The sequence below is a fragment of the Diplotaxodon limnothrissa genome, linkage group LG15 (genome assembly GCF_057381915.1).
Source record: "Diplotaxodon limnothrissa isolate DT_005_m linkage group LG15, D_limnothrissa_male_GT1.1, whole genome shotgun sequence".
Lineage (NCBI taxonomy): Eukaryota > Metazoa > Chordata > Actinopteri > Cichliformes > Cichlidae > Diplotaxodon > Diplotaxodon limnothrissa.
Window position 1 is genome coordinate 25,567,523 of NC_140610.1, and position 24,967 is coordinate 25,592,489.

Consider the following 24,967-nt stretch of genomic DNA (forward strand, 5'->3'; position numbering starts at 1 on the left):
GTGTTTGGAGCCCCGTCGCGCAAACAGGAGGTGCACGGAGCAGGGAAAACAAACCACTGGCTGTTTATGTGCAGCAGAGGCTGCTGTGATAATGTGGGCTTGAGCTGAACAACAACAATAGAACTTTATTAATCCCTCGGGTGGGTTCCTCTGGGAAATTCGATTTCCAAAAAAGCACAGCACCGACAGAAGTTACAGAGTTATACACACACACATATATATAAATACAGAGACAATATAAATAAAATATACAAAGGGGATAAATAGAATAAATAGGAATAAAAATAAAAATACAAGTGAATTGCACATTTCAAGTATTGAGTCTATTGCACCGTTGACTATTTACAAAAGTATTGCACAAAAGGTATTGCACAGTGAGGTGAAGAGGCACTACAGCTTAGTTGTTCCCTCCTTTGTCCTCCTGTTTCCCCTCCCTCTCCCCTCCAGAGAGGAGTTAAACAGTTTGATGGCGTGTGGGACAAAGGAGTTTTTAAGTCTGTTAGTTCTTGTCTTTGGGAGAAGCAACCTGTCACTGAACAGACTCTTCTGGTTGTTAATGGCCGTGTGCAGAGGATGCCCAGCATTGTCCATAATGTCCATCAGTTTCTTTAATGTCCTTTTCTCTGCCACTGTCACCAGAGTGTCCAGCTTCATGCCGACCACAGAGCTAGCCCTCCTGATCAGTTTCTCCAGCCTGGATGAGTCCTTCTTTGCTGTGCTGCTCCCCCAGCACACCACAGCATAGAAAAGTACTCCAGCAACCACCGACTGGTAAAACATCCTCAGGAGCTTCCTGCAGATGTTAAAAGACCTCAGCCTCCTGAGGAAGTACAGTCGGCTTTGGGCTTTTTTATACAGGTGCTCTGTGTTGCATGACCAGTCCAGTTTATTGTCCACCCACAGCCCGAGGTACTTGTACTTGTTGACCACCTCCACCTCCTCCCCCTCTATCTGAACCGGCAGTGGACCTGCTCTAGACCTCCCGAAGTCCACAACCAGTTCCTTAGTCTTTGAGGTGTTGAGTTGCAGGTGGTTTGTGTGACTCCATGCGACAAAGTTCCTCACCAGACTTCTGTACTCCTCTTCCTGATCATCCCAGATACACCCCATGATGGCTGTGTCGTCTGCAAACTTCTGAATGTGGCATAATTCAGAGTTGTAGCAGAAGTCAGAGGTGTACAGGGTGAAGAGAAGAGGGGACAGCACAGTTCCCTGTGGTGCTCCTGTGCTGCTGACCACTGTGTCAGACGTGATGTCCTTCAGCCTGACGTACTGTGGTCTGTCGGTGAGGTAGTCGGAGATCCAAGCCACCAGGCAGGGGTCCACCTCCATCCTGTTCAGTTTTTCTTGAAGCATACAGGGCCGGATGGAGGAGCGGTCCGTCTGTCTGCTGGTTTTTATTACTGCAGTGTCGGTCACTGCCTCTCTGTCTGTGTCCGTCTCCATTTATCCTGCTCTTCTCCGTTTTTGGGTTTTTCTCTCTCTCCTTCTCCATATCGATCGAGCTTTATTTGCAAAAACTACCCAAGCACGTCACCCATCCCATTAAAAATGGATCCAGGAGGCGTGGGGATGTTTCAGCCGTAACTGTTAGACAATACTTTGACTCGTGAGCTGCAGGAGCGCCCGGTGTCCTCTGCTCTCTAAATGCAAAGTCATTAATTCATCATCCTGTTATTGACGGTGTAGAAGTTACATATTCTGAGGTCATAACAAGATGAAACGAATTTGGCAGCGAGCAGAGATGTTATTGATCTCTGTCTCTAGTTATCTTTCACACTTCATCTCCTCGGGCCTCCCTCGTAACCCCTCCTCTCGCTCTCTCTCGCTTTAATTTTCTCACTTCAATTCAATCCAAACTTCCTTCATTGGGAGGACGGAGAAGCGCCGGTGCTGTCACAGACTTGGAGACGGGTGGGTCTGAATCACAAATGATGTTTCTCTGTGAAGAAATCGTGAATTTCTGCAAACAACAGAAGGTAAACTGCATCAGAGAGCAGCTCGCCTCAAATTAAACCGATCTGTAGGAATTCAGCGGAACAAGGTTTCTTATCAGGACAAAGTCTGTAAACTTTAAGTTTTCTATTATTTACTCCTGAATTATGAGACAGAAAAGAAAGCTTCCTGCTGGCTTTGACCAGACCTGTACCTCGCATAGTCTGGACCTAGCTTCTGGATCTGCGTCTCCAGGAAGATGACCCTCAGCTCTGCCGATCTGAGGCCTCGGTCTCACATTTCAGGTCTTTTGGATAAAACAAATCTGATGTTTTATACCCAAATAGATACGAAATCCATGTGTGTTTTAGGGAAGGCTTACCTTGTGGTGCGTGCCAGGTCCTGTCTGCTTTCATAACACCAAGACGGGGACGGCAAAAGGTCTATAGTGAAACTTTACTACAATAGATTCAGTTCAGTGTTATTTATATAGCCCTAAATTACAGCAAGGTGCTTTATAGTGTCAGGTCAAGACAATAATACAGAGAAAGCCTCAAGAATCAGTCCCTATGAGCAAGCACTTGGTGACAGTGGCAAAGAAAAACTTCCTTTTGACAGGAAGAAACCTCAAACAGACCCGGGCTCAGGGTTGTTTTGCAAAAGACTTTTAGCTATCCTAGTAAGGAGTAAACCAGCAGTCTGAGTGCTCTCTCCAGGTGAGCGGTGCTATGAGCTCTTTGAGATGGAGCCTGATTATTTAAGACCTTTATGGCCAGCAGGGGGCGACGACTCTGGCTGGCAGAAATAAGTCGAGTTGTTTCGCATTCTGTAGTTTAATGTCCCGCTGAATAAAACAGGAAGTTAATTTATCTAATTATCGTCGAACTTATACTCTTGTAGTGTAGAGGTTTGCACATTTTTCTAACAGGAGGAAACACAAATCACTTCAGAGTTTTATCGTCCGGTGCAGAAATCTGCCAGATCAAACATGAGGAGATACCTGCTGTGAGACTTCTTGGGAATAAAAGCACAAAGCCCATAAATCACAGTGGTGTGAAGTCGTGACTAATAGGTCGTTAGCCAATGAGGTAATGACTGGATAAACCAACCGCACTTTGGGATTCTGAATGATCCCTGGTTTCCTACAGGATGCTGAAGTCGGGTTGTTTTGGTCTCGTGGTGCAGACTGTGACCTCGCTGCTTTCAGCTCTGAGGTTAAAGTTCCCATCTCGTTCTGCTTCTTTTCTTCTGTTTGTCACAGTGAAGAACAAGATCCTGTATCGAACCAGCGCCTGCATCCAGATGCAGAAGACGGTCCGGATGTGGCTCTGCATGAAGAAACACAAACCACGGTGGGTTTCCTTCTTTCTTTCCTTTGTTCCTCACTCCTCCTTTTCTTTCCTTATCTTTGTCCTTCTCTCTCCTCCCATTTTCATCCATTTATTCTTCTTAATTCCTCAGCTCCTCTCTCTCCTGCTCACGAAGTTTAACCCCCTTTCTCTTTTCTTCTTCATCTCTACCTCTTCATTATTTTCTTCATCTCTCTCTCTCTTCTTTATGCTCACACAACCCTCATGCTCACCTGTTGCTACTCATGCTTTCTCTTCGCTATCGGCCTCTTTCACGTCCACGGTGTCGCGTTTCCCTCGGAGACGGCTGCTCTGTGATGCTTCAGCTCTACTTATTACCACCAATCTCTCGCCGATAAACAACCTGCCGCTCCACGCTGCGTCCCTCACTGCAGGATGTGCTGGAGAGTGTGATTACAGAGGCCGGGTGGGGGTGCGCTGATGACCGGCGGGAAGAGTTTGGGCACAAATTCAGATTGAGCAAAGCAACATGACAAGGTGACAAGCATGAAATAAGCATCGTCAAAGTGGAGGTGGCACAAAGTCCAAGTCTGGCACGTCATAAATATGGTTTCGGTCATCGCGTGAAGCCCAGGCATCCAAGTCCTGAACAAGACTTTACACACCTGCATCCATGAATCATGCTGCACACACCTGATTAAAATATCGAGTAAAGTGGTGACACGTGATTTTCAACCAAACTCCTCTCTTGAGTAAAAAGATGCAGTTTAAGTGTGATTAAAATGAAGAGCTGATCAGATGCAGGCGAGTGTGAGCATTAAACAGCGCGTCATCAGAGAAACTAATCAAGTGTTGAAGCCCAAACTGTGATTGAGATTATTCTGCGAGTAATTAGCGAGCTCTGCAGCAGAGCTGACGGTGCTTCGCTGACTGCCAGGTGACGAGATTACCAGCGTTTAACGGCTGCCCGCTGTTAACGAGCCCCCCGGCGGCGCTCTCTCCCTCTGATGCTTTTCATTACTGAGGCCTTGTGTTTGTGTGGCAGGATCGACGGGTTAGTCAAAGTGCGTAACCTGAAGAAGAGGATGGACCGCTTCAACGAGGTGGTGGGCGGGCTCAAGGAGGGCAAGCAGGAGATGAGCAAACAGGTCCGGGAGCTGGACGCCGCCATCGACACCCTGATAGTCAAAATCAAGGTGGGTGTGGTGCATAGTTTGACCGCGCACTGAAAAAGTGCCATGTTTATGAGAAATGAGATGTATACAACATTTATGAGAAAAAAAGTTTGCAAATTTGGAACAAAAATTATCTTTTTTTGTAAATTTCCTTATTTTTTTCTTAGATAAATGCTTGCAAATTTGTTTTAAAAAGAGTCTTTGATTGAATGATTGAATGTGATTTGAGGAATTTTATCTGGTTATCTCGTTGATTCACAGGCACTCAGCCTCTAAAGCGACCCTCTCACTGTCATAATGGTATTTCCTGTTAAACTGGATTAAACGGTGTGCTTTGTCTGACTGTAACGTCACCTCCTCTTCTCAGATAATCTTACCCGTGGATGTCATAAATCCTGAACGTGCCGCAGTGGATTTTTTTTTTTTTAATTTCCATAATTTAGCACACCGTAGCTTCCCTGTCACTTTTCTTCCTGGAGGGAAGTGGTGGAGAATTTTTCATGTGTCTGAGTGAACACACAAGCTCCCTGAGCGGTCCCTTGGACCACTGTGAGCAACAGCAGACGTGTGCACTGTGGTCACGCCAGCATCGAATCCATCCAAGTTACATTGTTTATTAAAATAATCAAATTACAGCATTTACATTTATGTTAGACTACTTTTAATTAAGTGCTTTAGCCCACTTACAATGAAAATTAAAAACAATATTGTTCATGACCTGTTTAGTATGTTAACACTATTGGAAGTAAAAATAACTTGAACTCCAATTTTTAAAACAAAACTTTCTTTCTTTTTTTTCTTTTTTTTTTTTTTAAGTAAAGCTCTGACTTGTATTGTAAGTATCAGTCTGTTGTCTGGGAGAGAATCCTGTAACTCTGTCTGCAAAATACAGTAAATAATGACCAATGTTGGGCAATTAATTATATAGTTCTTCAAAAAGGGGTTAGGGTTTGCAAACAACAACGTTTCTTGCAGCTGTTTGCCTAAAAATGCAGCCAAGGCATTTTTAAACAAACATTTCAAACTATTTACAGAACAATCAGGTGTTCTGCATCAAATTTGATGCCACACAAATCATTTGTTCCACTCCACAAAATAATTTCTGTCCACTATGAGATAAAGGAGAACAACAGCCTGATACCTGCAGGCCTGACAGCAGGACATGTGTCACTCCTGTAACATTCAGCAGTCGCCTCGTTGTTCTGACGCACACAACAAAACTATTGACTACACTACACACTAACTACACAAGATTTGCGGTAAACGTTGCAAATCTCTCACATCCCAAAACACCGTCACTCCTGAAACTCCCCCCATTCCCAAACAACTAAGTGCGATGTTGCCATATATTTTTATGATTGGTCGACATGGTACATTTTTCGACCAATAGGAAAGGGTGGGGGTTTTCAGTTTTGTTTTTGCTCGCAGGTGGTTTTCCTTATAAAACGCTGTTTTTACCGTTTCTTCCCGCAGTAAATATAAACAACGATAGTATTCAGGAAGAAAACCAAACATTGCATATAATTTTATCATAACTCTGGTTTTACGTGGCCTATCAACACAATTTCAAAAATGGTATAAAGTCCACACTTTTTCCATCAATTGTTCCGTCTGTCCTGCTCACATCTCCAATGGTTGTACACGTTGTCATTAACGTGCCAGCCACACCGCTTTGCCAGCTAAAACACTGGTGTCGGCACATCAGGACGCTGTCATAGCCTGCCAACGATGTTGGTTAGCTGCGTATATACGAATGTGAATCACATCATTGGCTGGACTATGGGATAAGGTGGCATCGTTCTAATCCCATACGAGCAGCCAGTCACTTACTAACACTGCAAAACAGAATTGTTAAAGTTTAAATTTTTATTTCAATTCAGGTTAGATTTTTTTTGTGCGCAACGCAGATGTTCTGTGCTCAGAGACCAGCAGTGCGCAATTGTGCACGCGCACAGCTTAGAGGGAACATTGTTAACAGCAGATGCACATAAATATTCATCATCCTGAGACTCCAACGCGTTTCCCTCCTCTGGTTTACACGACCGCCCCGCCCCGTGTTTGTCATGGGATTTCTTTCCACTGCTACGCCGATGACTCCCAGATTTATTTCCCACTTAAAAAGATAAATGGCTTCTCAGTAGACCCGCTGCTCAGATGCCTTGATGAAATAAGGACTTGGATGGCTTTGAACTTTTTACATTTTAATGAACAGAAAACAGAAGTGATGGTTTTTGGTGGCGCTTCTGAGGCCACTATTATAGATCTTGGTTCACTGGCACAGTATGTTAAACCAGTCATCACTAATCTGGGAGTTAAAATAGAGGCAAATCTTAAACTTGAAAGCCAGGTCAGAGCTGTTGTAAGATCTAGCTTTTTTCATTTGAGGGAATTAGCCAAAATAAAGCCTATCTTATCGAAACAGCATTTTCAGACAGTAATCCATGCCTTTGTTACTTCTAGGCTGGATTATTGTAACGCACTTTATTTTGGGGTTAGTGATGCGTCCATTAGGCGCCTGCAGGTTGTGCAAAATGCTGCAGCACGTCTTTTAACTGGAACAAAAAAGTTTGAGCACATTACCCCTATTTTAATTTCACTCCACTGGCTACCTGTACATTTTAGGATTGTTTTTAAAATTCTCTTATTTGCTTTTAAATCTCTTAATGGCCTGGCCCCCCCCTACCTCTCGGAGCTACTACAACCATATACACCTGCCCGTTCCCTTAGGTCCGCCAATCAGCAACTCCTTAAGGTACCGAAAACTAAGTATAAACTTAAAGGTGATCGTGCTTTTGCTGTAGCTGCTCCAAAGTTGTGGAATGATCTGCCCTTGCATGTTAGGCAGGCCTCTTCTCTCTCTGAATTTAAAAGTCTTCTTAAAACATATTTATTCGCTGAAGCCTTTGGCATTGATTAGAGGGGTTGACTCAATTTGTTTTAACATGTTTCAATTTATTGTATCTATTTATTTTATCGTATCTCATTTTAATTTTCTTTACGTATGCTATTAACATGTACAGCACTTTGTGAAACTCTGGTTTTATGTTAAAGTGCTTTAGAAATAAAGTTGGTATGGTATGGTATGGTATGTCAAATGTCAGATCGTGCCCCGATGACACCTGAACACGCCGTGACGGTGAACTGTGAGAATACCGACGCTTCCGAGGGAGTTTTTGTAGCCCTGGCAGAGACTTAAAGGCAGGCTTCTTCACTCTGTGATCACAGATATCAGATGTGGCCTACACGACCACCGGCTCAGCACAGAAACATAAACGTGTGTGACACGCTGCAGCTTAGCCACAACTCAATAACAGCATTTAGGATATTTATAATGAGCTGGATGAGCTGGGGTAAAATTCAACAGAAATAAAGTTCAGGAGTTTAATGTCGTATGTTTACACGAAGAAATAGACATTTACAGCAAGAAGATGGCAAAGTTACAACAAAAATTAAATAAAAGTGGCAAATTGAGTGAAAAATCTGGATATTTATGAGAAAATACTGGAAAATTAAATAGGAAAAATGTTTGTCATTCAAGTGAGTGATAAAATAATAATAAGCATTAAGTCCAAAGATCAGGAAAAGAAATGTATAAACAGACTCCAGTTTAGTATTTAGCAGGACTGACACCAGGACATCTGTGGAGTTTGGTTTGCTTTCCTGGGCTGCTCATTATTAGCTATCAAAGACTCCATTAAGAATATAGGTTTTAATTATTCATGCTGTTGTAGCTCCAGGACGCAGGGCCAGGGGTCTAAGCCCACTTACTCAGCAGGTCCTGGTCTGCCCAGGCCTCCTTCCAGCTGGATATGCATGAAACGTCCAGGAGGCATCAACCGAGCTCCTCGCCCTGTCTCTAAGGCTCCCTTCAGAGGAAGCTCGGTCACTATTCGTATCTCGTGGCTGGAGATGAGGGTGGAGGGTGGATCATAACCGCATTTCACATGCGTGATGCAGTGAAACAGATCAGCCTGCACAGATTCTCCATCCAGTGCTTTGAATCCGCACGGTCCAGATATCGGGATTGGTGCTTCCTTTTGTGAGACCTGACTGTAAGTGCAACCTTGTTTTTGTGCCTTGTAGACCACCATAATGGGCCGCATCGACATCGACCACGAGTACAAGGGCCTGGTGACCCGGTCAGAGAAGCTGCTGACCGAGATGCAGAAGAAGAAGAAGGAGGAGGAGGAGCGCGAGCGGCTGCGACGCATCCAGGAGGAGATGGATAGAGAGCGGAAGCGAAGGGAGGAGGAGGAGCAGCGCCGTAAGCAGGAGGAGGAGGATAGACGGCTGTAAGTGGGACGGGGGGGTTTAAAGTTGGAGTACTCGAATGTTTCTGGCCTCTTCACTGAAATACTTTTGTTTCGTTGTCGCAGCCAAAACGTGGAGAGGCACTCGTAGAAGTGACAAACACACTCAGGCGGCTCAGCACAGATTTACAGCAGCGTTTACCACAGCAGTGTGTGTGTGTGTGTGTGTGTGTGTGTGTGTGTGTGTATATGTGTGAATTCCTGTCCATAAATACAGCAGGTCATTGAAAGGATTTAAGAGATGATGCCTTCAGGATGAAGATTTTGTTGGAAGTTTTTACTGTTACTGGGCTGCGTTGCCATGTAACCTTTAACACCTGAGGATTTAAAAATGGCAAAAGCTAAATTTACATGTTTATATCGATTGGCTTCATGTTGGTTTCAGGTTCAGGAGCCTTTTGTGTCCAGCTGGAGTTTTAGTTTCCTGCTGTTTCCGAGTCTCTGTTTTAGCTCAGTTTTTGTTCTCCACCACCTTCTGTGAACGATGTAGGGTTTCTTAGCTTCACTTTAACACCACAGCTCTGCAGAATTAGTCTCAGGTTTGTGAGAGCCTGTCTTATAAAACACGCCAACTCCTCCTACACCATCAAACAACACTGGCACACAGGTGCATCTCAGGCCCCTGTATCCGATGCTATCATGTCATCAGATTGCTTAGCAACCACCAAGCAATGTGCTAAAGTGACCCACTTGTAGAGTTTATGCATCTCCTGAAAACCATGGTTTCACAAACAAACACACAGGTTATTAATGCTGCCTAGCAACCACCTAACAACCCACTAAAACACAGACCAACATTTCAAAGCGCAGCACTGACAGCCCCTCTGTGAGGTCATCAATAACTGCTTAAAAAAAGTGTTTTTTGCATCATTTGACAATAAGTGGGAAAGTCCACACAGGAAGTAAGATTCGGTCTTCCTGTGTGTGATGCGCCTAGTGGGTGGGGCTTTAGAAGATCTGCTTAGATTCAGCAACATCTCTTGTCGACAAGAGAAAGAAAATAGTTCCTTCATTTAATGTTTTTCAACAGAGGATTTCTGGGTCATGTTTTATTCTCAGTCTTCACAGCTTACCACAGTGTGTGGTGTTGCACGCCATCTTCACACACACACACACACACACACACACACACACACACACACACACACACACACACACACTCTCTCTCTCACTAAACAGCTGGAAATTACATCTAGCTCCTTATTTATAAGGAAGTCACTCTTTTTTCTTGGTAAGCTTTCAATCAGCTCAGCAGCACTGTCTTTATATGTACCTCTAAAAGCTAAAAGCTCATTTAATGTCACAGAAGCACAAAATGTGAATAAGCATGTTTTCAGACTCTTTTATTCTGACATGTGTCCTGCACAAGCATCACTGTGCAAACACAGAGATGTCTAGCGTAAGTTGCTCTGTGCCGGAGTTTCCCAGATTCACTGTGGTTACGAACATCAGTCACATGTCACGGTGGTTTCCATGCCGACCTCGGCTCATGCACCAGTCTCTTTCATCCGCAATATAAAAGCACACCACACACACAAGCACATCTTAGCTTAAAGCACAGAGCATAAAATTGAAATTAAGAAACAAAATCTGTATAAATATATAAGTATGTCCGTGCAGCGTCTCAGTGATCCAGGTCGAAGGCAGATGGACTTCTTTTAGCTTTCTGAAGATGTTTCACCCCTCAGCTGAGAGCCTTCTTCAGCTCTGAAAGCTCCAGTTTTCTTTCAGCTGAAGCACTTTGGACCAGATCACGGGGCGAGGGCCGGCTGCTTCCATTATACTGAAGTGAAGGCAGACACGTCTACCTCTGAAATCTCCAAAACTTGAACCAAAAGGAAAAGGGCATAAATTTGGAGTGAACTCTTTCAAAGTTCTGCTGTATTTGCATGGTCTGTAAAGATAAAATACAAAAAACAAACTTCATATTATACAGTTATCTTTAAACATCAGCCGGGCTTTAACACCTCCACCTGAATATCACACGTCCTTTAGAAAAGAAACTACAAGCTCTGTTTTATCTGCTTAACGTGCGCAAATACCAGCCGTCCTCCTTAAAAAGTTCATTCAAAGTTCAACAGCCCAGCTTCAGCACTAAACCTGCCTTTGGGGGCTCTGGCTGTGCAGGTAACCTCAGACTGCTGTCCAATCAGAGCTGTTACAGCCCTCCTCAGAGCGTCGTATTTGTAAGGCTGAGAAAACCATCCAGGAGTGACGACGCGCTGCCTCCCGCGCTCCGTTTTCACTCTTTATCCTTTTCCTCGGGTCTTTTTTGATGTTTAAGAGACTGCTGAGGATTTGAATCCATCACACACCCGCAATCGCTTACACAGAAAATTTCATTTCCCGCCTAGATTGTGGCATTCGTATTCCTCACACGGGTTTGTCCTCCACATTGCTGCTTGCAGCGGGATGGAAGGTCTTTTAGGAGGACTGATGGGGGCCATTGTGTTCGTCACAAACCACTAGCTGCTAATATAAGACATTAGACAGCCTGAATTTTATGGCCCTCTTCCCTTCACTTTATTCTCCTCCTCTGGCGAGTTATGAACCCCCAGGATTCACCTGAAGGTCACAGACTGAAGGTCATGAGAGCAGATCTCGTGCAGCCTTAATCCTTGTAGTATCTGTAAGAACACACTAAAGCCTGCCAGGTAATGAGAAACCAGAAACTTCTGTCTTGACGACGACTTGGAGCCCCGTGTTCTGTCATCTTTTTCCACACAAAGATGACGTTTCTATTTACGGCGGCCCGCAGCGTGTGCAGCAGCACAATAACCTTCAGGTCCTGCATGACTGGCGAGGACAAGCTGGAGGTAGTAAAGAGGCCAAAAGTCAGAGCTTTGGTGGTCTGATAGTTTTCCAGTGAGCGCACAACAGAAATAAAACGGCTGAGAGACGACAGGAGGAATCCATCAATCAGCAGATTTCTGAATATTCTTCATTCCACCTTCGTAAATGAGGTTTTTTAAAATATATGCTTGACTGTGTGTCTTGTTTAAGTAATTATAAAGTCTTACACTGGGATTCTTTGTCTTTTAATGAGAGAGGAGAGTAGAGAGGTTTGCAGTTGCCTAAAGGCCACCTCAGCTAGGTGAGCTCTCACAGGAAGTCATTTCCAGCTCCGTGTTTTTTAATGACTCTGCTGGAGTAGCTTTGCATGATTCACAGCTTAGAATAATCCTCCTTTAATTTTTACTGAAAATTATATGAAACGAGCCATTCTTGCTCCTCGGTTTGTCAAGAAAACTTTCTTCTGATTAGCTGCCCCTCATAAAGAAGGAGGTGGGTGGGGCTTCTGTATCTGGCTCTCAGGATTTATGTGCACTTATCATCGAAACCTTGTTTAATAAAAATGTGTGACAGGAAACGAAGAGAAGCCAACAGGTCTGTTTTTCCACTTTAAATCAGATTTTTGTACAGAGCAACTTTTTGACGTGTAACCGAGTTTAAATGAAAGTAGGGTTTGAAATGATGCACCTTTCTTTGCTGTGCTAACTTAAACTTCTGATAACAAGTGGTTGGTGGAGACCAAATATGGGGCTAAAAGCACATTAGCTACAAAGCCACATGTTTTTACAGATCAGTAACCTGCAACAAACGTTTCAAAAAGCCTTTTAAAGGAAAATATTAATTCTGTTAGAAAATCATGCCTCTGGTAAAAGGTTTCAGCTGTTAATAATGGTCTTTACTGGGCCGAGTCGACGCTGCTGAAAATGTGTTGGTTGTGTTCGCGTTCATCCCCCTCCAAGCTGTTTTTACTCCTGTTACTAAAGCGTCAGAATGAAAGCTAGGAAAGCAGGTCTGGTTCTTCTGGAGACAAACAGAACAAGAGGCAGTTGGTGTCACACCGCAAATATTTCAGTGATTACATTCAGATCTGAGTATTTATGAGTGATTCATCATCGTCTGAGAGCGCTCAACATAACGGTGAACACACAGAGAAGCGCTGCACTTTCAGTCCCCCTCTGTCTCCTTTTCTCTGATGTTTTACTCTTCTTCCAAATGTGTTTTGCCTTCTTTCCGCTTTTCTGTCCTCATCTCTGCTTTTGTGTTTCGTCTCTGCAGGAAAGCAGAGATGGAGCTGAAGAGGAAGCAGGAAGAGGAGGAAAGGAAGAGGAGGGAGGAGGAGGAGAGGCGGATTCAGGTGGGTGTGTGTCGCTGCAGGCGGCCCGCAGACAGCAGAGCTCTGTTGGCCTTTGTTGTTTTTAACCCTGGAAGCTGTTTGCAGATGATTTACAGGACGGATCCTGCAGGTTAACAGTCCAGCGTCTATAAAAGGGGCTGTTTGAGTTTAGGTCTTCTATTTTAAATACATTCCAGAGTGTGACACCGTGATGAGTAACACTCTGCATTTTGGTACAACAAGAGGATGTGGATTCAGTTTGTTTCTATTTACAAAATGTGTCCTTTTTTTACAGAAAGGCACAATTAAACTTAATTAAACTTTTTTTTAAACCTTTATTCATTCGTATAAAACGACACCAAACACAACAAAGTGCAACATGTGCAGATATCTTCACATAAATACGTTCCTAAATCAGTGCTCAGTTCCACCTTGGACATTTCTGTGTTACAAAAAGCAATGAAACTACCTTTTTTTTAAAAATGAAATCTTCTTTGATATGAAAATCCTGCAGGAAGTCTCCCCACAGAGGGGCCCTTCCCAGGTTTGAACCCACGGCCCTCGAGCTGTGAGGCAGCGGTGCCGACCGTGCAGTCTAAACACATCATTTCAGTTCAACCTGCGGGCATGTGAAACTGCTATTGTTTCTATGGTTACAAAAACACATTCAGACTTCAACAGGAAAATGTTGTTCAGATTTTGTTGTGATGAAAGAAAATCAGCAAATGTTATGTCTTATCACAATAAAAGGACCAGTTTTTCTATGTCATCCTCTTCTGGTGGAGCCCCACCAGCAGACTGGCTGCCCCTGCCTTGCTCTCTTGGGGGCTCTTCCTGTTATGTTTTATCCTCCCCACTGTCACAGAGTACTCCGTGTACTCCCCCCCCCCCCCCCTTTTTTTTTTTTTTTTGGTAGATGGTTTTGTTTTTAACAACTAGAACTGTACTTGTGTTGAACTTGGCCAGAGTCTCAGTAATGGTCAGTGCGTGTACAAATAATGTGTGAGAGCTGAATGCTCAGGTTCACTCTGTTTTTTTCTACTCTTGTCCCTGTGTGATGTCATACAGAGGGCATATCCCTAACATAGTGATCGTCTGCCCAAAGGGCTGGCCCAACTCCTGTTTTAAGAGGGGCAGCCAATCAAAAGAAAGTTGACTTAAAGTGGGGGGGGCTAAAACAGCTCTTGCTGTGATGCAAAGCTGGTCTGTAGAGTGTAACTGAACCCTTCCGATAATTAAACTATTACAGGAGATGAACTGAAGTCACGCTATCACCATCATCATTTCGAATCCCACCTGATCTCAAACTCCTTAGCAGTTCTCTTTCATAGCATTCGTTTCGTGTCTCACTATGGGAATGCCTCCTGCGTGACCTCATCAGAAGCTCAAATACCATTACGCCAGCCCTTACAGGCTGGCTAGGTGACGCCTATGTCAGAAGGGGCCAGTGCCTCCCTATATAATAGGCTGACATAGCGTCAGATGTCATTCAAAAACCTCTTCTCGCCTCTCACCTGTAGACAACTGTGCTGTTGGGTGCTAAAGCTAAACTGCACACAGATTCGAGTGAACAACTCGGTCGCCGGGCGCTTTGTTCCCAGCTTTTCAGTTGTCCACTAGCATACAAGCAGTAGCAATACTGTTCTGTGGCTAGTGCCGGTGCCAAGTAGCAATACTTTCACCCAGCGAAGTAGCAACACTTTGCTAATAAAGGTACCCCTAGCTTCACCATCAGGTAGCAATACCCTTCGACGCTAGCGGTTTTACACATTAGGTAGCAATACCTGTAGAAAAGTAGCAACACTTTTCACCCCACGTTAGCGAGGAATAGCAATATTCTCCGCACTCGGTGTCAGTCTCGCTAACGTGCGCGACCCTCTAGCTAACCATGGCTACGACGGCCAACGAAGTTGCAAAACTTTGTCCTTGCGGAAAGAAGATTTCTGCCTGAGATACACACCCCGTGTGTGCGGCATGCCTGGGTTTATCTCACGCTCAGGCTGCCTTGACACCTGCACATGACTGTATCCACTGCGCGGCTTTCCCAAGCAAACTACTCCGCCGCAGGCTAGCTCGCCAAGCTAACCTGTTGGGCGGCGACCCTTTGCTGTGTGAGGCTGCTGCGGCGCAAGGAGAAACTGAGATGCCCGATGATTTGGCCGCAACGCCAGGGCCGAGCTGGGCAGAGGCAGACCCTCAGCCCATCACGACTGCTTTCCCGTCGCTGGAGGCACACGGAGATCGTGTGTTTTTCTGCGATGCTGGAGTCACCTGGGGAGGAGATGCTAACGAGGACGGAGATGAGTCAGCTGACTCTGAGCTCCTGCTGTCTGACGACGGTGAGGAGGAAGATTCCACCTCCTTGGCTAGCATCAGCTGGGCTGCAAAGCCCTCGGCTACCGGCGAGGTTGAAAAACCGACACCGCCGTCTCCCCTGGATCTCGACATGCAGGACATGTGCAAGCGCGCAGCCGCTAGGCTCAATATCCCGTGGCCCGCCATACAAACAGAGGTTGTAAAGTCTCGTTTTGACGGTAAGAAATTGCCGAAGGCGAAAAAGACGGGGAAGCATGTGTTGCCTCCGCCAGATGCCACAAGTGGAGCCGTTGGTGGCGAGCCATCTTCACCCGAAGACGTCTCTGTACTCATCGGCTCCATCTCTCCCCTCCAAAACAGACCGCTTCCAGTCTAGCCTTACAGATAAGTGCTACAAAGCAGCGGCTCTGTCGGTAAGAGCCAACAACGCCTCTTCTATGCTAATGGATTACCAAGCTGAGCTAGAAGAGGACATGACAGCTAACCCAGATACCACAGTGTGGGAAGAAATCTGCGTTATAACTGACCACGTCCTCCGCCTCCACAAGATAGCCATACAGGCTACTGGGAGAGCCATGGGCCTCATGGTTCTTCAGGAGCTAGCACGCTGGCTCGGGCTCACCAACCTGACGACCAAGGAAAAAGAGGAACTCCTCAACACCCCTGTCGTCCCTCACGGTCTCTTCGGTGCAGCTTTTACATCCATGCAGAAGACATGTGAGGAGAAAAAGAGAGATGATGAGGCTCTGAAACTCTGCCTGCCGAGGAGGGCCCAGCACGCCACCCCAGCAGCGCCGCGCCAGTCATTCGCGCAGGCAGCGTCTCGCCCGGTCCCCGCTTTCAGGATTCCCAAAGTGCCTAAGACGCAGGCAGCCCCCAGGCTGCCCCCCAGGCTGCCGGGGCCCCTAAGAATCCATGGACTCAGAAGCAGTCTCCCCAGGCCAGACCTCAAGCGGCCCCTCCTCCTCCCCCCGCTGCCGCGATCGTAAGGAGGAAGAAGCGGCCGGCCTGACAGCCTCTCCTCTAGGCGGGAGCGAACCCAGTTTCTCCCCTTCATGGGCCGCCCTGCCGCCTCCCAGCTCCGTTCCAGAGCAAGTTCAACGGGACATGTTCCACACAGAGTGCTTGACTCGGGCCGGCGTTCCTGTCACCAGACCCGCCAGAGGGAAAGAGAGCCAAAGTTCGCAGTGTTGTTTCACGAGCACTTCTCTCATGCATTCTGTATTAAAAAAGCCCCGACACGTGCATCCAGGCAGTTAGCCGTCGAGTGTTGCAAAACACATGAAAAAAATCAAACATGCTGAAAAACAGAGCACCGTCTGCCATAACGCAGCCCGTGGAGACTCGCGTTTCCACGGCTGTGATGATGCAGATGAGCCCGTCACCTCGCTCGCCTGTGACAGAGGTGATGGGACACCGAAATGGCGTATGTTTCGCGCTGCGACCACAAGGGGGCGCCAAAACGCCATATTCGGTGGAGTGGCCAGTGAGTGCTCTGTCTCTCCACATGAAGAGCTGGGCCACCTGCACTCAGTCAGCATGGGTGCTGAGGACATTGAAAAAGGGCTACAGGCTGCAATTCAGTGTCGCTCCACCACATTTCAAAGAAATCGTTTACTCTCGTGCTCTGGGTGAGTCTGCCAGTTTTCTCCTGGAGGAAATTTCCACCTTGAGAGACAAAGGAGCTATAAGAGTTGTCCCTCCCGAGGAAATGCACAGCGGATTTTATTCAAGGTATTTCCTTGTGCCAAAGAAAGGGGGGAGGGGGATGAGAGCCATTCTGGATCTCCGTGCCCTGAACCGGCATTTGAGGACATACAAGTTCAGGATGTTGACGCACGCCTCGCTGCTACGGTTTGTACGAGCGGGCGACTGGTTCACATCAATCGACCTGAGGAATGCTTATTTCCACATCCCCATATATCCCCCACACCGAAAGTATCTGAGATTTGCTTTCCAGGGGATGGCATACGAGTTTGTAGTCCTGCCTTTTGGTCTCTCACTGAGCCCAAGGGTGTTTGTGAAATGCACTGAGGCAGCAGTGGCCCCGCTCAGGAAAAAGGGCATTCGGGTGGCCACATACATCGACGATTGGCTGGTGGCAGCCCCAACCCGCCAGGGAGCGACTTGTCACACAAATGCTCTCATACACCATCTGGAGAGTTTGGGTTTCCAGGTAAACGTGGAAAAGAGCACATTGACGCCAACTCAATGCATTACTTTCATAGGGCTCAGCCTAGACTCCCTTCGGGTGAGGGCTTTTCTGTCGCCGGAGAGAACAGCGGCCATACAGTCATTCCTAGCACTGTTTCGCAGAGGCAACACAGTGACCCTCAAACAGTGCCAGAGGCTGCTCGGTCTGATGGCTTCTTCTCTAGTGGCGATAACACTGGGACACCTGCACATGAGAGGCTTTCAGCGCTGGGTGGGCTCGCGGGGACTGGACCCTCACCGAGACGGCCACCGTCGCGTGAGAGTCTCTGCAGACTGTTCACTCGCTCTCCGCGAGTGGAAGTGGCCAGGTTTCTTGTCTCAGGGCGTTGCCATGGGGGCAGTTTCAGCCAGGAAGATGATTTCCACAGATGCCTCTCTTTCGGGCTGGGGGGCCACCCACGAGAGCAGAACAGTGAATGGGGAATGGGGCCCTCACATGCGCTCCACCCACATAAACTGTCTGGAACTGCTGGTGGTTCACCTGTCACTAAAACACTTTTTCCCTTGGCTGAGAGGTCATCATGTTTTAGTGAGGTCGGACAATTCCACCGTTGTGGCCTACATCAACAGACAGGGCGGTCTGGGGTCCCCTAAGTTACACACACTGGCACACAGACTGACAGTCTGGAGCAGTGTCCACCTGCTGTCACTGAGAGCAACTCACGTGCCGGGGATCTTGAACTTTGGAGCAGATCTTCTCTCCAGGGGCAACCCGCTGTATGGGGACTGGTAGCTTCACCCAGAGGTGGTGAAGCAGATCTGGCTGCGATTCGGTCAGGCGACCGTGGATGTTTATGCATCCAGGGCGAATGCTCAGTGTCCCCTGTTTTACTCGCTGCACGATCAGAGAGCTCCACTCGGGGTGGATGCTCTAGCTCATGAGTGGCCGAGAACCCTCCTCTATGTTTTTCCCCCAGTGGCCCTCATTTCTCCAACTCTGGCCAGAGTGAGGGAGAGAAGTCACTATATGATCCTGAAAAATCTCCGCCAGCCAGTGCTTCCCTGGCCCCGCACTGGCCAGGGAAGCACTGGCTGGCGGAGATTTTTCAGCAGCTGTGCGGCCCAGCTTGGCCGTTACCACTACGCAGAGACCTCCTGTCTCAGGCACAGGGGGAAATATTCCACCCCCACCCAGAGAGGCTAGCTCTATGGGCTTGGCCCGTGAGTGCCCGTGAGCTGGTGCTTAGAATCACAGGCCATCCCTTTTCAGTGCTCTGTGGCTGTGATTCTGTCATTTCTTCAGGACCTGATTGATAAGGGTAAAGCCTTCTCCACCATCAAGGTGTATTTGGCAGCAATTTCGGCCTGTCATATTGGTTTTGAGGGGAAGACTGTTGGCCAGCATCCCTTAATATGCCGTTTCATGAAGGGTGCACGGCGTAAATTGCCTACGTCATGGCCGTTGGCTCCATCGTGGGACCTTCCCACAGCATTGGCTGCGCTCTCCTGTTGCCAATTTGAACCCCTGGAACAGGTTGGGTTAAAATTTCTGTCCTTGAAGACGGCTCTATTAATTGCTTTAGCTTCTGCTAAACGTGTGGGAGAGATCCACGCTCTCTCAGTGCATCAGTCATGCATTCAGTTCTCCTCGGATAATACGAGGTCAGTATGCGGCTCAACCCTGCCTTTGTCCCGAAGGTTGTCGGCACATGTTCCCCTATGGAACTGCCGGCCTTTTGCCCACCGCCTTTCTCCTCAGAGGAGCAACAGCGGCTGCATACCTTGTGTCCAGTCCGTGCTCTGCGCATTTACATGGACCGAACCCAGAGTGTCAGACGAAGTGACCAGCTGTTCGTGTCCTGGGCTAAACCACATATGGGAAAGCCTGTGTCTAAACAGCGCCTCTCCCATTGGATAGTAGGAGCAATTGCCCTGGCCTATACTAGCAGGGGCCTTCAGCCCCCTGCTGGCTTACGTGCGCATTCCACTAGAGGTCTGGCAACCTCATGGGCTCTCTTTAGGGGAGTTTCTATTCAGGAGGTGTGTGCAGCTGCATGCTGGACCTCACCTCATACATTTGCTAGGTTTTACAGGTTAGATGTGACAGCACCTAACCTAGCACATTCAGTCCTCAGTGCAGGTTCTTCCCGGGTGGGGGCCTCTCCCCTGTGAAGTGCTGTTGGGGACAGTTGTCTTCTTAACAGGCATGTCTGGCAATCCGGGAGTCAGTATTTCTCCCATAGTGAGACACGAAACGAATGCTATGAAAGAGAACTTAAGGTTATGTATATAACCCCGGTTCTCTGAGTAGCATGAGTGAGTGTCTCACCAGACCGCCCTCCTTGCTATGGAAGCGAGGAAGAGGTGGGCTTGTTTTGAATGACATCTGACGCTATGTCAGCCTATTATATAGGGAGGCACTGGCCCCTCCTGAAATGGGCGTCACTCAAATACCGTAATGGTATTTGAGCTTCTGATGAGGTCACGCAGGAGGCGTTCCCATAGTGAGACACTCACTCATGCTACTCAGAGAACCGGGGTTATATACATAACCTTAAGTTACTCTCTGTGAGAGAGAAACAAGGTTATGTTTCGGGTGTACTCACCAAATGTCTGCAGATAATGTTTCTCCGGTTTAAATTAAGGCCAGCAGTCGGGCTTGATGTGAAGCAGTTTTGTGCGCTCGGAGCTTTTGTGTCTCCATCCTCACAGATTTGTCTTTGCCGTACGGCTGAGTTACAGCCCTGAAATCCCTCCTGTGGAGCTCTGTTTTTGCTCTAATCCATTTCTGGCTGTTCTGGCAGGAACCCGGCTGCTCTTCATCTCTCTCCATCACACTCTCTAATGGTCCTCTCTGTCTTTCTGTGTCACAGAGAGGATGTTCACTAAGATCAGCTCAGCGCGGTTTAGGAGTTTTAGGGGTTTCGAGCTAGTTTAGTCCCACTTTAGGTGCAATTGAGGCTGACGTGTTAATTATTAAAGCATTAAAAAAGCAAGTGATGAACCGGGTTGTCTGCAAATAGCGGATTTTTATCTTTGCCTCCTTGTCACCACCACTCTCTGTCACAAAAGCACACACTCTGAATGGCCGTTGACATATGAAACCATTAATGACTATGTTTGAGTGAGAGGGTGAAGTTATCAAGTTATCAGCTAAGGCTGGTTAACTTGGTGGACACACTGCGTCGCAGAGATATCTGCTGATTGGGAAAAGATAATATCCTCGAGCACAGACTTCCTGGATGGTTTATTAGTACATTTAACTGCTTCAGAGTCACTTCTGGAGCCCCGAGTGGCCACTAAATGAACTGCAGCATTAATTATTGGACGAACTTAACAGCTGTGGTTTTTGTCGAGTTAGCAGAGGAGCTGAAGTCGCTCTGTGTGAGCAAACAGCTGCAGAATGAGGCAATACTGCATGAAGAGCCACGCTTGTACCAAGCTGAATAGCCTTTTGTAGATTAAAACATTTATCAGGGTGTAGCTTTGTTGAAATCATAAAGATTTGATGTTCCGAAGCAGAGCAAGAAACCAGAATGTGTTTATGTAACATCGCTAACACGCACACGTCCCACAACACTTTACAAAACCCTGCATGCAGCATACAGGATGAAGAGAAGAAGCACTAAAACTTAAAAGAAGAAAAAGCAGCCGATGTCTCGTGGTCGTTCTTTTGGTTTTGAATATGAATGAGAATAAAGTGGGTTACAGACTCTGGTGAAGCAGACAGGAAGTTGCAGAAGACCAGCGGGAGAAATCCTGATTTAATCCCAGCAGATACCTGTCAGTTGACTGACAGGTGGCTGTAGCTAACTGAAATCCCTGAATTTGATGTCTTCAAGCTAATGTTGAAGCTTTAAAATGTCCAAAGCAATGGCTGACATCGCGGAGGAAAATTTTATTCTCTGTGACCGAAACTGTTGGTGTGGCGGAGTCAGCGAGGCTGCAGGTGGGTCAGACGTGCTTTTAAAGGCGGCTGTGACGCTTCAAACATGTGCGTCATGTGTTTTCAGACTGTGCAGGTTTCAAAATCTGCTCTTTGATACTCGCGCTCTCTGCAGATGGTGTGTGTGTGTGTGTGTGTGTGTGTGTGTGTGTGAGAGAGAGAGAGAGATAGCGGGTTTTATGGTCACAGGGTTTTATGTTTATCATTTAGCACATCTCCGTTTGGCCCATCTGTTGCCGTGGCGGCTGGTGCCTTCGGGTCCCCGGGGCGTCGACCTGGCCCGGATCAAGTGCAGATTTCGGCAGCTGTTCAGATCAAAGCTGTTGGCCGGCAGCCCAGATCCCCTGGGCTGGGTTACCCACAAATCTGCTGCACTTCCATCAACTTGGAGCTGTTGGGCTTCTCAGCACGTTCGCAATGCTCAGAATTTTCACGAGTCGCGCTGCCGAGTTTATCGGGCCTCAGGATCCTCTACGCTGTGAAGTTTGGGTCGTCAATCTGAATGTGAAGCGTTTAGAAGTGACATGCTGAGATCACATGACCCATCAGAGTCAAATCAAAGGGGTCTTACTGCAGCACATTCTGCTCCTCATTCAGCCATTGTGTCACTGTTCTTAGCTCAGCTGGTCAAAGGATCGATGAGCTCGACACAGCGAGGCGTCCATCCTCCGTCCACAGAGATCACTGCTGCTCCTCCGCTGTTGGTCAGAATTTGGTCAAACTTGCATGCAGTGGATCAAATCAGATGTGTCATTGTACAGGCAGTGACCTTGAAACTCCACCCACCTGCTGTTCAAACCTTGTTTTTATGACGGGCAGCCAATCAGAAGTAAGTTGACTTAAATCTGTGTTTTTTCATACACACACATCATAAACTCAGTCACAGACTTTTCTTCTGTTTTTGTTGTTGCTTATATGCAATATGAGCCGGGCACTGATGATGTGTGTGGTTTAAATAGGTGATTTCTAAAAAAGCAAACCCTTGGAGGTTTGTGAGAAAGGAGGAAACGATCCACAGAGGCTGAAGCTGATTTTTACAGCAGGCTGTGAACCTTTTTATTTCTGCTGTAATGCTGAACATGCTAACGTGGGACTCGCTGCTGGAGCCTCAAGTGGACATTAGAGAAACTGCACCTTTTGTTGTTTCAGTGTTGGCTTCATTTTTCAGCAACAGAGACATCGGCCTCTCCACTGCAGCTCCTCAGGTTTTTCTCCAGGTGTGCACTTTAATCGGTCCAAAACAAACAGACTGAAAAACACTAAAACTATTTTTTTTTAAAAACAGCATGTGGAGTACTCTTAAATCCAACTTGTCCCTGAAGCAGCTGACGACTGAATTCGCATTTAAAAATCCAGCTGAGGTCTGTTGGCTCCAAACCTTCAAATGTTTCACCATGAAGCAGGAACATAAACAAAAGGCAGCTGTGTAATAAATTAAAATGAGTATTGCGGATAAATCTGCAGCTGCTAAACTCAGAATATTCCTGGAGTGGTCTCATGTGAACAAAACTTGCTGCACTGCGACGTGGCCTCACAGAGGAGTTACCGCATGGAAAACGTGAAGGCTAAAGAATTCGTCCACATCTTAAAGAAAGATGAACTTCAGTTAATGAAGTGATGGCCTTCAGATCCCTGCGACCTTCCTTAGCCAGTCAAGGAGCCGTTTCCCTTGATTCATGATGGAAAATGGAAGCCAGAGCATTAATCATCCAGTTTAGCGCCGCCCCTCGTTTGCCACCCCTTGTTCCTGCTTTAATGAGCAGCTCAGTCGGTGATTATTGGACTGTGTTAGCATTGAGCAGTGATACGAACGGCTGCCTGATTAATCAAAGCTTCATAATGATCGTCCAATCAGGAGAAGATGACATCATCTTTCTTCTGAAGATTGGGAAGGTTTGCCCACACATACGTCAGAATGGCTTCAGTGAATCAATGATGACCAAATAAAATTTATTTTGATTATTAGAAATAAAAGGAGCTAAAAAAGATGAACATGCACTAAGGAATCGAAATAAACTCTATAAATGTAAAAATAATTTGCTTTGGTTTGATGTTACAGCAAAAAGACTAAAAGCAGTCATTATTTTAATGATTTAAATATTTTTCCATAGTTTTTCAATAAAATTGCAATCCTGTGCTAACCTGCAGGAGGCCGGCGATGTGTGAAATCATTTTGGTGACGCTGTGCCATCTAAATCCTGTTTCCCTGCAGACGTGTTCAGAGTGTCCTGATGGACGAGCTCGGACAGGTTTGATGAAAATCGTCTGTGATTAAAAACAGGCGTTGTTTGTAGGTTTTTTGTTTGTTTGTTTTTTACAACTTTTCGATAATGAGTTATTCATTCTGGAAGCTTGAACTGATTATTATTTTTATTATTAACTGAACACAAAAAAAAGAAAACCTATGTTTGACGCACCCACAGAGCGGCACACAGCTCGATTCGTGTTTGTTTTCCTCGTTCTGTGTTTTGACAGCACACAGCTGAATGAATGCAGCGTCTCAGCGTGTCTGTGCAGACAAAACTCACTGAGGCACGTTTTCCAGCAAGTTTCAGGCTCATGCAGATGGAGGATATCTGGGAGAAACTGCAAAACCAGGAGATGCACAGAAAAACTCTGGAATAATGGGAATGTTGGATGAGAAGACCTGAAACTGGATTTGTCAGAGATGCTTCAGAGGAGCTGTGATGAAGGCCAGAAGGCCTAAATGTTAGCATGTTTGTTGGTGTGAGCAGGAAGTGGTTTCCTGTAGGTTTTTGTCAATGCTACTTTTTTCATTATTATTCAGCATCGGAATGACACGACTCTGAAATTCGCATCCTGCTTGTCAGTGGCAAGTGGCTGGAGGTTGCTCGGTGAAATCAGTTGCAAAAACCAGCAAGTTGCCAGAATCATATGTAGTTTGTATGAACCTGGTCTGCAAACACTCTCAAAATAGTCTCCAAGCTGCAGTGAAACCATGAAAATCAACCAGAGGATTCTGGTTCATCAGAGAAGTCTCTGATGAAAAGTCGGCATGTTTGCTGACACGAGCGGAATAAAGTACTGAAGCTGAGATCTATTAGCGTTTGTGTCACCGCTGCATATTTACCTTCAGCACTGTAACTGCATGAGCCTCCGCCTTACTCCATCCTGTCAAGCCATCTGACGTCGCCACACTGCGACATCAGATGGCGTCTATCCTGATCTCTAAGAGTCCCGTCTCCTCACCAGGTGAACGTAGCAATTAGTCGTTTTGTGTGCTGCTGCAGTTTTTCTGATGTTTTGCAGCTGAAAGCGTTTGCACGCATGAGCAGCTGAACCTTCCTGCGCTGATGCAGCATCGCACGCCAGCCGTGCCGCAACGAAGCTGGCAGACATGTTCGTACCAGCAGATGGTTGACAAAGTGGGAGCGTTCAGAAAGTGAACTGAAAGCTGGCTACAGCAGCACTTCCAGTCGTGAACATATGTTAACTGCGGCGGAGATGCGCCAGGTGTGCTGCGACTGAACGAGAGCGTGTGTGTGTGCTCGGCGTGTGTGCAGATGGAGATGGAGCTGCAGCTGCAGGCGGAGCGTGAGGAGGAGGCCGCTCGGCAGGCTGTTCTGGAGCAGGAGAGGAGGGACAGGGAGCTGGCGCTGAGGATCGCCCAGAGCGAGGCTGAGCTCATCCCCGAGGAGGTGGCCAACGACTCGGGCCTGCGCAGGTAAGCCTGA

The 24,967-nt window shown here is 46.7% G+C and overlaps 1 protein-coding gene and 1 pseudogene across 1 annotated transcript in view; both read left to right on the plus strand.

Moving 5' to 3' along the window:
* Positions 1-24,967, plus strand: part of myo6a (myosin VIa) — a 153,755-nt gene that overhangs the window by 104,039 nt on the left and 24,749 nt on the right. Inside the window, exons 24-28 of the mRNA XM_085373330.1 lie at positions 3,197-3,287; positions 4,291-4,441; positions 8,504-8,712; positions 12,799-12,877; positions 24,797-24,957. Coding sequence (XP_085229456.1) covers positions 3,197-3,287; positions 4,291-4,441; positions 8,504-8,712; positions 12,799-12,877; positions 24,797-24,957 — 691 coding nt within the window. The remainder of the gene's footprint in view (positions 1-3,196; positions 3,288-4,290; positions 4,442-8,503; positions 8,713-12,798; positions 12,878-24,796; positions 24,958-24,967) is intronic.
* LOC146617628 (uncharacterized) lies at positions 16,470-20,171 on the plus strand (annotated as a pseudogene).